General features: G+C 36.9%; 1 protein-coding gene across 3 annotated transcripts in view; it reads right to left on the bottom strand.

Annotated features, from left to right (window-relative positions):
- Window positions 1-319: 319 nt before the first annotated feature.
- Brcc3 (BRCA1/BRCA2-containing complex subunit 3) overlaps window positions 320-11,661 on the bottom strand; it is a 41,135-nt gene continuing 29,793 nt past the window's right edge. For 2 of the 3 annotated variants that reach the window (XM_059249969.1, XM_059249971.1), the window contains 4 exons: window positions 6,007-6,138; window positions 5,436-5,479; window positions 3,506-3,677; window positions 320-2,039 (listed from right to left, as the gene is read on the bottom strand). In XM_059249969.1, coding sequence (XP_059105952.1) covers window positions 3,526-3,677; window positions 5,436-5,479; window positions 6,007-6,138 — 328 coding nt within the window. In that variant the 3' untranslated portion in view covers window positions 320-2,039; window positions 3,506-3,525. The remainder of the gene's footprint in view (window positions 2,040-3,505; window positions 3,678-5,435; window positions 5,480-6,006; window positions 6,139-11,661) is intronic. The other variant, XM_059249970.1, reaches the window with a different exon arrangement.

Genomic DNA, 11,661 nt, shown 5'->3' with positions numbered 1-11,661 from the left:
CAAAGATGTTGAGGTTGCCTGTTTGAATTCCAATTTGTGTACATGGATGCTTCCCTTCACTAAGGTAAGAAATATAAAATAATATAGGTTGGGCCAGAAACATGTTAAAACTTAGATTTATCAAATTCAATGTGGTAATAAGACTGCCTAGTGGAAATATATAATGGGCAGCTAGAAATCTAAGTCTGGAGTTCAGAGATGTAGAGAGAGAAATGGATTTGTTTATAACTACATGGAGAAGCTTATGAATGAATTTTAGAAGGAACAGATAGGAAATAATAAAACATATGATAACAAAGTGGTAGATGTGGAAAACGACTAACTGTGTCAAGCCAGAGGTTTATTAATGGCAGTTTTCAAAAAAGAATATAAGTTTGACTATGTGGAAGTTATTGGTGACTTTAGGAGGAATGGTTTGTCCTAGTAAGATCTTCAACTGTAGAACTTCAAAACCAATATTATGGTAATGGTATAATACTGCTAAGTAGGCTACAGACTTTATTCACTTCTACTAGATTTTACATGCATTGATGTTTCTATATATAAATCTATAAAATGCTAGCACAGGAACATATTTATGTACTAAACACTAAATTTAAGATATAAAACTGTTTCATCAGCCTAAATGAACTCTTATGTCACACTCCAATAACAATACATATGCTATACAATGTCCAGTCCCTGACTCTGGAAATCTGTTCTTCCTTTTCATTAATTCTAACATTTCAACAATGCTCTAGAAATACTACCATACAGTAAGTGACCTTTTTTTTTGGGGGGGGGGGGGGCGTTGAGACAGGGTTTCTTTGTGTAGCTTTGGAGCCTTTTCTAGAACTCACTCTGTAGCCCAGGCTGGCCTCAAACTCAGAGATCCGCCTGCCTCTGCCTCTTGAGTGCTGGGATTAAAGACGTGTGCCATCACTGCCTGGCAGTAAGTGACCTTTTTAAGACTTGCTTTTTTTTTCATTCACTATATGCCCCAAGGCTCATCTAAATTATACAGATATTAGCAATGTGTTCCTTTCCACTACAGAGTAGTATTCCATGGTAAGAATGGCTTATTTAGCCATTTACCTACTACAGAACATTTGGGTTGTTTCTAATTTGCAGCTACCACAAATAAAGCTGCCAAGAAAAATTTTGTAAAAGTTTTTGTGCAAAGACAGTGTGACTGCTGGGTCATGTTAAGTATACGTTTAACTTTATAAAAATTTCCAAACTCTTCTACCCAGGAGCTGTATTTTACAATCCTGTCATTGTATGAGAAATCTAGTCTACATCCTCAACAGTATTTGGCATTTTTACTATTTTCTCTTTAGCAATTCTGATAAGTATATACCATACCACACTGTAGTTTTAATTTGCACTTCCCAGTGACTTATGAGGGTTAATATATTTTCACATAATTACTTCTATTTATCCTCTTTAGTGACAATGTTTATGTCTTCTTTTATTTTCTAATGGAATTGTTTATTTTTGAGTTTTGAGCATATCTTTTCCATTGATCAGATATTACATGGGTTGGAAGTAATTTCTTGCCTTTCCTCTTCTTAATACTTTGCAGAATAAAAAGTTTTAATTTTGATGAAGTCTAAATATTTACTTTTTTCTTGCAGACTGTGATTTTGAGTTGAAGATTAAGTACCTGACTCCTGAAAATTTTTCTTGAATGATTTTTTTTTAAGTTTTCCACCTTACATTTAAATACATGACACATTTTGAGGGACTTTTAGAATGTATTTTGTTGGCTTGTGGAAATTCAATTTGTTGAAATGACTGTCCTTTCTTCTTGATCACTTTGTACTTTTTCAAAATTAGTTAAGCATATTATTGTGTGTTTATTTCTGAATTTTATTTCCTGTTCCATTGATTTATACATTTGTTCTTCTGCAAATATCATAGTATCTTGATTACTGCAGCTTCATAGTAAGTCTTGAAGTTATATAAGTCTTGAAGTTATAAAATGTGAGTCCTCCAACTTTATATTTTTCAAAATTGATTTAGTTTAATAAATTGTATACCCGGTATTTTCAGCTGCCCTATAAAAAAGAAAATGAATAAAGAACAATTGTGGTGGAAAGAAATTAGAGAAAATATAGCATTTACATTTCATATGCCCTAAGAATATTTATTTTCAAATACAAGTATGCCTCAGAATCAGCTAAGTAGGTCATATAGATTTCTGGGTTTTAGCCTCAAAGATTGAATTTGAATTTTGAAATTCAACTGATTCTGATGCAAGTGGTTCTGAGATTTTGAAAAAAAAAACAATCTAGGCAAAAATGAGACAAACCAAAACCTCCAATTATTACTGTGGTTGGGACTGATACTGTTTTCTTTCTTTGTATTCTTTTTCCAATTCCCACTTCAGTTTCCAGGATGCAACAGGCTCAATTTTTTTTCTGAAGACACATATCAATTAGTGGCTACATATGAATGAATAATAAAATAGAGTCATTACATTTTTTGAAGTATGATTTCTATTATAACCTAAATCCTAAAAAAATCATGGTCATCTTATAATTGAATTCTTAGACAGGATCACTAAGAATTTGCTTTAGACTCAAATAAGCTAGAACTCAATTGTTTGCTTAAAAAAGCATCCACACAGATCCAAATTTAGGTAATCGCATAATATGTATTTAGAGATCAAGAAGGAAATCCTGACACATGATTCTAATTGAGAATAATCAACAGATGTGAGTGCCAATGAGCCACCTGCACATCTTACCATTAACCCTACAGTACTTATGATTCACTTGACTAGCAAAAACATCAAACTATAAAATAGAAATAGCAAGTGTTCTTCTTTTATCTTATTATATAGGATGGATATAGCTGAAAATAAAAACCAAGACTTCAAATTCTAAAAAGTTTATGTTGCTGCTGCACATCTTTAATTCCACCATTCAGGAAGCAGAGGCCAGTGGATTTCTGTGAATTCCAGACCAGCCATGGCTACCTAATGAGACACTGTCTCAAAAAAAAAAAGTTTATGCTGGGTATTTTCATTGAGAATAAACATTTAATGCCAAGCATGGTAGGTGGTGCATGCCTTTAATCCCAGCACTACAGAGGCAGAGGCAGGTGGATCTCTGAGTTTGAGGGCAGCTTAGTGAGGTATGCATAGTGAGTTTCAGGGCAGCTAGGGATACACATTGACACTTTGCCTCAAAAAAAAAAAAAAAGAGAATAAGTACTTTTAAGTTTTAAAATAAACTTATCAGACATTTTATTTCCAGATATTCCTTGCTAATGTACTTCCTATACCCCTTACAAAATAACTTTCATATTCTGCTTAAAAACTTTCATATTCCTGTAAAAGAAAACAGCAGCTACAGGTAAGAGGATTCTATAAGCTCTGGGGAAATTTTAGGAACACAACTTGTATTTTTATATACATAAAACTATTTATTGGGATATAAAAAGTACTCCAGAATTATCTGTCTACATAGGAGTTATACATAGTTTTCAACCATATTCAGCACACAAACTGAAATATTACCGCACTTTTGTCCTCTTGCTTTATTCTAGGGAAGACAGCTCCTCCATAAGCTCTTCCTTTTCTTGTTGCAACTCCTGCAAATGCTGCTGGTTTTGCTCCAATCTGTCCTCCAACCACTGTAGTAGAGGCCCACTGACTGCTGACATCTGGCTGCACAAATTCTTGGTAAACACTTCAATAAGAAAAGAAAAAAAACAGATAACTATGAAATAACTATGAAAAGTACTATTCACTGGCATGCTCCTACTTTACTACCAACAATACCTTAGTTTTGGGCACAGGAAAAAGGAATTGGAGGAACAAGTTTCTAAAGTATAATAAGTAGGACTGGTAAATGATTTTCAGTAGTCAACTAGGGGGAAAAGAGCTGAGCAAAGCAGATACATATTCTGAAGCCCTAGATCCATAAGCCAAATAGAAATCTAACTATGTAAAAAAATAAAATTAAATTTAAAAAAGGAGAAAAATGGCCAGCTCTTCATTTCTTCAAGTGAAAGGGCTAAGAAAGCACAGAAGAGTTCCCTTCTCCAGTAGGACTCTACTGTCTCCTCAAATGGAAATAGAATTAAGTCTATGGAAGTTTCTTGTGCCTAGAAAGCTATCTGGCAGAGAAAAGGTACTTAAAACTTTTTTTTTTGGATGAATAAACAAATGAATGGGTGCTATTTAGTAACTAGCTTATCCATCACTAATTTAAAATTTTCTATTAAATATGAATTCTTTTATATATAAGTGCCTGTCTCTAGGCACTGCCCAGGTACACTGATCAGTTTTTCTACTTTTGAGCTGTTACTACATTTTTTAAATCATTGTGATTTTAGAGTATGGTTGTATGCCATACATTACCAATCTTAACTCTTTGTCATGTTATACTGAGATAAAAAATGATGGGATATACCAAGCCATGCTTCCTTTCTTGTCTTCACAAAGAAGTTTCCTACCAATCAGAAATCTTTCCATTGGTTGTTTTGTGGTGCATGCCTTTAAGCCCAGCACTTTAGATGCAGAGGCAGGCAGATCACTGTGAATTTGAGAACAGGGTGGTCTACATAGTGAGTTCTGGGACAGCTCAGGCTACATAGAAAGACCCTGTCTCAAAATAAATAACAAACAAACAAACAAATAAAATAGAAAAGAAAGCTTTCCATTGTTCTTCACCAGTGACTTAGTTTATACATGTTTTGTTGTTGCTGTTTTTGTTTTAGTTTTACTTTTTTTAAAGTCAGGGTCTCACTCAGTAGCCAGGTTTTATTCTGGAACTCTCTGTGAAGACTAGGTTGGCCTCAAACTTATGGCAGTACTCTTACCTCTGCCTCCCAAGAGCTGGTACTATAGACATACAACACCACACCTTGATTCGTCATTAAATTGGGAAATCTGGGTTAGCTGAATAGTAAGTGTAGCTAGGGATGTGTGTATGTTGAAAAAAGTAAATTGGTACGTATACTAATACTGAGTTTTTTGCTCCTTAGATTTACCCAGGAATTCCTCCTCTATTTATTCACATGGAAAACTTCCTGCCTGATATATTCCCTTTCCTCTATCTGACTATCTCTTCCAACTCTTAATACAAAAGGTTGGTAGTAATGTGATAAAACCAGTTCATAATGGTATATTGCTAAAATTTCTGGAAGTTACTGAGCATCCATGCTATGGAATACTACAGGAACTGGGGTTCCCTAAGAGGTAGTATTTAAACGTATACCAGCACAACACTGAGCTAGTCTATAAAAAAGTTTTTCTGGTTTTCCTTCTGTCTTATCATAAAGCCACATTTATAGTATTTAAGGATCTGTAGGGTTTCAAAGAAATGTATGGAGCAAGATTAGTTAAATTTCTTGAGAAGAAAACTCCAAAATAAACTAAAGTTGCTTCTATAAAATGAGTATGTCAGAGATCACTTCATATACTCCAGAAAAAAAAAGCTTACCCGAGCCATTATGGATCTTGGTTACTGAGTCCAGATGTGTAAGGCTAAAGGGATAAGGTACTTTAGGTTAGCAATGAAGCAGAATCAAAATGGTCAGGTGTTTAATAAAATTTAATAACCTGCATCAGACCTTTGCCAATTGGATTAGATGAACACAATGATTTGAGTTCCCACCATTGTTCATTTTAAATTTATTTTGGGGATATGGTTTTATTTAAAAATTCAAAAGATAATTCAAAGACATAATTATGAAATTACTATCTCTCACTAAAGCTCTTGATACACTACACATTTAGTAGACAAGGCCCAGTACTACATAATGGGACCACTAGGATGTTGTGGTTTATTTTCACAACCAGAAAAGGAAATGTGTTTTGACTTGAAGGATCCAAAACATATGAGGCAGGATAGCAATGTCAAAGAGATCATTACAATATGGTGTGAGAAACATGATTTGAAGCTGCTGTGAAGCTCTCTCCCAGACAGGTAGAAGGAAAGGGGACTCAAGAGCTGAGCTGTTAGATAAAGGGTCTTCATTGAAGTTAACAAGAGAAACAATAAGAGTTGCTACCTGTGAATCCTTCTATATGCATCTTGTTCTTCCTGACACAGGATCTTTGGCAGCTCTACTGCAGATTCAAGGCATACTTTCCCAATAGTGATATGAGGTACAATATGGATTGGGATTTCAATTCTTTCATACCTGCAAGGCAACCAATTTAGGTCACATTTTATCCCTTAATTAGAATAAGTTCTCTACACTTTAATGATTTTGGAATATGGAGTGCTTCAAAGATTACATATTACATTAAAGATTACAAAGATTACATATTACATTAAGTTGCTCAATTTGACAGTGGAGAGAGTTCAAATTGGGCTTTTCTGGAGAGCAAAGTAGAAGTCTATTTGTACACTCCTTCTCTAGTCCCTTAGTGAATTTAAATCCATTTCTGCAAATTTAACAGAAACCTTTAGGAATTCAAAATTAATATGGCCAACTTTCCAAATAAAAGAAACAACTAATAATGCTTTTAGTCAATAAGTTGCCATGAAGCTGAATAAACTGACTCCAATGCAGTGACTCTATCAGATGCATTTTGTAGATGGAATTATTCACATAAAATAAAAATTGAGCATCCCTCAATTTTTATTCTCTTCTATGGATAAAACTACATAAGATATTTATACATACTCCCATTCCATGATAGAATGGAAGGTACAGACAAGCTTGTTGTAAGTCCAATCAAGCTACCTGTATATATTTCTCACTCACAATATACCTAAACTCTACATTAACAGTGGGGTCAGTGGATGATCCAGTCTGGGAGCCTTCTACATTATGAAATCCATGGGTACATGGTAGTAAAGTAGAATAAGATCTAGTTCTCTGCTGCTTTCTCTTCCTACCCACCAAAGTGTCTTTGGGTCCTATATCATAACTTAGATGAAACATACATGATAGGAGATTACAATTATCCTTCACTTATCCATATTTACATAATCAGGAGAGAGTTAATGAAACAATATACAATAGTGGCCTTTGAAGAAGGCCACTTTGTGGGGTAAAACACAGTGATTATTATTAATGATGAGTCCAGAAACACTAAAGAAGTCAGTCTGCTACTCTTAGTCCCCTTAACAAGGTTTCCAACTAAATTTGCTGGGTGTATAAGCATAAATGGTCCCAAGAGTATACCATATTTGAACATACATTTCCTTAAATTCATTGAAGAAACTGCAGAGTTTCTGTTAGTTGACCAAAACTCAAATCCTAGAACCAAGGTAAACCATAGATATCTAAAGCTTATGACAGAGATTCTGCCTCTGATAATGAACTAGTTTTATAACCAATCTTCCTACTAAAAACAATTAAAACTCAGTTAAATAACCGTCTGACAGAAGTCACTGGAGAGCTACCAAAACAGTTAGTAATGGCAGGGCCAACAACTAAAGAGGGAGAAAATTTCAGAGACAAGCCTCACAGTTAGATCCAGTTTTCCCAGAAAAATATGATTCTAAATGAGGAAACTTATAGGAAAGAAGTTACAAAGAGTTTTCAAAAGTACTGATGAGTTCAGAATGACAAAATTATAGCTGAGGACATGCAAGGGTAGAGAAGCTCTGCAAACTGTTCTCAGGCATATGATGGTAAACATACTAGGAACAAAAAGAGAACTATATATGCTGTGGGATGGTCTGTATGTCAAATGTGTTGCTGATTGGTCAATAAATAAATCACTGATTGGCCAGTGGCCAGGCAGGAAGTATAGGCGGGACTAACAGAGAGGAGAATTGGAGAGAACAGGAAGCTGGGTGAGAGAGACACTGCCAGCCGCCACCATGACAAGCCGCATGTGAAGATGCCGGTAAGCCACGAGCCATGTGGCAAGGCATAGATTAATGGAAATGGATTAATTTAAGCTGTAAGAACAGTTAGCAAGAAGCCTGCCATGGCCATACAGTTTGTAACCAATATAAGTCTCTGTGTTTATTTGGTCAGGTCTGAACGGCTGTGGGACTGGCAGGCGAGAGAGATTTGCCTTGACCTTGGGCCAGGCAGGAAAACTCAAGCTACATATATATTATTGTCCTGGTTGGTTTTGTGTGTCAACTTGAGGAAGGAGCTCCAATTATGGAAATGCCTCCATGAGATCCAGCTGTAAGTCATTTTCTCAATTAGTGATCAATAGGAGAGGGGACAGCCCATGGTGGGTGGTGCTATTCCTGGGGTGGAGGTCCTGGGTTCTATAAGAAAGCAGGCTGAGCAAGCCATGATGAGCAAGCCAGTAAGCAGCACCCCTCCATGGCCTCTGCATCAGCACCTGCCTCCAGGATCCTGCCCTTTTTGAGTTCCTGTCCTGACTTCCTCCAGTGATGAACTATGATCTGGAAGAATAAGCCAAATATACCCTTTCCTCCTCAACTTGCTTTTTGGTTATATGTAGCACGAATCTTAAAGGTCTTATTAATAAAAAACAAACCCACAGCTAGGTACTGGGATGAATGCTGAAATATCAGAGAAGCAGAACAAGCCATAGACACCTCACCTCACCAATTCCTCAGCTGATCCTGTTTCCTCAGACTGGAAGCCTCCGAGTCCTCATCCAGAATGAATCTCAGCTGAACTGCTGCTCAAAAGCCTAAAGCTTAACCAGCTCTAGTTCCTGGTTTTCATGCCTTTTATACCTTTCTGCTTCTTACCATCACTTCCTGGGATTAAAGGCGTGAGTCACCATGCCTGGCTGTCTCCAGTGTGGCCTTGAACTCACAGAGATCCAGGCAGATCTCTGCCTTTGGAATACTAGGATTAAAGGCGTGTGTGTGTGTGTGTGTGTGTGTGTGTGTGTGTGTGTGTGTGCGTGCCACCATTTTCTGGCCTTTGTATCTAGTGGCTGTTCTGTTCTCTGATCCCAGATAAGTTTATTAGGGTGCACAATATTTTGGGGAACACAATATCACCACATTTCCCCTTTTTTGTCTAAAATTTTAAAAAAGCTTATAACTAATACAAGAAAATCTATATCCAATAAGTATACACAATATATACAGTCAAGAATTACCCTAACAATGTCTAGTCCATTAACATTTGACAGATTCAGACAAAAAACTCCATTATATAAATTAACAATGTCCAGTCCATTATCATTTGACAAATTCAGATAAAAATTTTCATTACTTATCCTATTTAAAACAAGTAGTTCCTTTTTAAAAGTGTATTCAATAATCTCCCTTTTTATCTTATCATATCCATATTCCCTCTTTTTTCTTTTCATAATAGATTCAATAATCTACCTTTTGTCATTTTTATATCTTCCCCTTTTTCTTTTTAGATATATTCAGTGATCTACCCATTTATCCTATTATTTCTTTACCTTTTTTCCTCAGAGTAGAGTCAATGATCTACCTCATAGCTATATTCTTTTCTTCTTTTTCTTTTTTTTTCAAACGAAAACTCTGAATCTAATCTCCTTGTTCAGCTTTTTTCCTGACCATTAACAATTAACAATTTGTAACCAACCATCATAAACAATGACAATTATCCATAAGCCATTGAATGACCAAAAATACCCACCCCACTTCTTAGGAATTTGGGCATCATTTTTCTTAAAATTACTTCCTGCTTTCTGGGGGCAAAGACATCTTTAGGGGATCCTGAAAAGAAAATTTTGGGGTTAATTGTCAAGTCCTGTATCATTTGTCCAGTTTCTGCATAATGGGAAAGTGCAGGGCTTATCTCAAGTCCTTGCTCCAGTAGTCTGTGAATCTGGATCATCTCAGCTAGCAATTTTGAAATTGTCTTGAGCAGTTTGTAGTCCAAAGCCGATCTTTCCTTGGTGTTAATCAGCTTAATGGCTTTACCATAGTCCATGTGGAATCATCATTGTGGGGTCCCATCATCCTTTTGAAGATTTCAAAGTTGCTGTTAGGCGTGGTCATGGTTCCCTTTAGAATTTTTTTTTTTTGTGCCTCCTCTGGGGTTTGGAGCAATTACAGTCTGATAAATATCTGTCTCTCGGAACCATGAGTGTTCTTCCCTAGAAGAGAAAATCTTCACAGCAATTTCTCCCCATCATTTGTCTTGCCAAACTTTTCCAAACTGACCTTTGCCAATGCTTTCTTGTAACACGATGGTCCTGGCAATTCTTCTCTGAACAAGCAGCAGTAAACCCTTTGTCCCAGGTAGCAGCATCACTGCAGTCACCAACACTATGAGAAGTAGCCAGCAACTCAGAGCAGTAGCCTCTGACTCCATGGTCCTACCACCACCATTTGTGGCTCGGCCACGGCCACAGCTTCTTTGTAGCAAGCCTCCTAGGCCAGCCTCAAACTCAGGATCCTCCTGCCTCTGCCTCCTTCAGTAAATCCAACCAGTGTGCCACCACAACTGGCTGAGTGTAGCTCGGGTCTGAGCTGGGGCCCACAAGGCTTTTTCTCGAATTTGTACCATGAACGTTGGGTGCCAGATGTAACATGAATCTTAAAAGTTCTTATTAATAAAAACAAACCCAGAGCCAGGTATTGGGGTGAACGCTGAAATATCAGAGAAGCAGAACAAGCCACAGCCACCTCACCTTGCCAATTCCTCAGCTGATCCTGTTTCCTCAGACTGGAAGCCTCTGAGTCCTCATCCAGAATGAATCACAGCTGAACTGTTGCTCAAAGGCCTAAAAGCTTAACCAGCTCTAGTTCCTGGTTTTCATGCCTTATATACCTTTCTGCTTCCTACCATCACTTCCTGGGATTGAAGGCGTGAGTCACCACCATGCCTGGATGTTTCCAGTGTGGCTTTGAACTCACAAAGATCCAGATGGATCTCTGCCTTCGGAATGCTAGGATTAAAGGTGTGTGTGCCACCATTTTCTGGCCTCTGTATCTAGTGGCTGTTCTGTTCTCTGATCCCAGATAAGTTTATTAGGGTGCATAATATTTTGGGGAACACAATATCACCACAGTTAAAGTATTTTGTCACAGCAATAGAAACCCTAACTAAATATAGGGACTAGAAGCCTAAACTTGAATTATCTCAATTCCTAACTAAATCCAAAGTGATCTGGTAGTTCTACTAGCTAGAATATAGAAAGCCACAAAAACCCTTCCTCTCACTATAGAAAATATAGGTAATAAAATACGAAAGAAAAATATCTATTAAGTATGAATACAAAAGTAATTTCAAATACATTATGTTCTAGAAAGGAACAATGAATAGATTATGAGTAGAGAACAGTGACCACTCTTCTCATTTAAGACAGAGAAAGGTAAATGATAGGGCTTTGCCTAAAGCTTAACTTTGCTAGGAGTAAGGAGAAATGAACAGGGCTTATAATTATGCAGGTGTATGTGATAGACTGAAACATGTAGAAGCCTTAAACAGAATTGATTCAACTCCACAATCAAATTTAAGCCACCCGATCACCAGAGTAGGTCAGTTCGGACTTTCTCTCTACCATTGCCAGTAGTCTATTGTGGAGGTATCTTTGTGGATTTCTGGGGACCTCTCTAGCACTTTGCTTCTTCCTATTCCCATGGGGTCTTCATTTATCATGGTATCTCTTTGCTTGTTCTCCCTCTCTGTTCTTGATCCAGCTGGGATCTCCTGCTCCCCTAAGCTCTTTCCCTCGACCGTTGCCCTTCATTACCCCCCCTCATGTCCAGTTTGCTCATGTAGATCTCATTCATTACTCTGTTGTTGGGCGATCCCTGTGTCTTTCTTAGAGTCCTCTTTAGT

This window comes from Peromyscus eremicus, chromosome X, assembly GCF_949786415.1.
Source record: "Peromyscus eremicus chromosome X, PerEre_H2_v1, whole genome shotgun sequence".
Classification (NCBI taxonomy): Eukaryota; Metazoa; Chordata; class Mammalia; order Rodentia; family Cricetidae; genus Peromyscus; species Peromyscus eremicus.
Note: the sequence above shows the minus strand (reverse complement) of the source record. Positions and strands in the feature narration are given on the sequence as shown.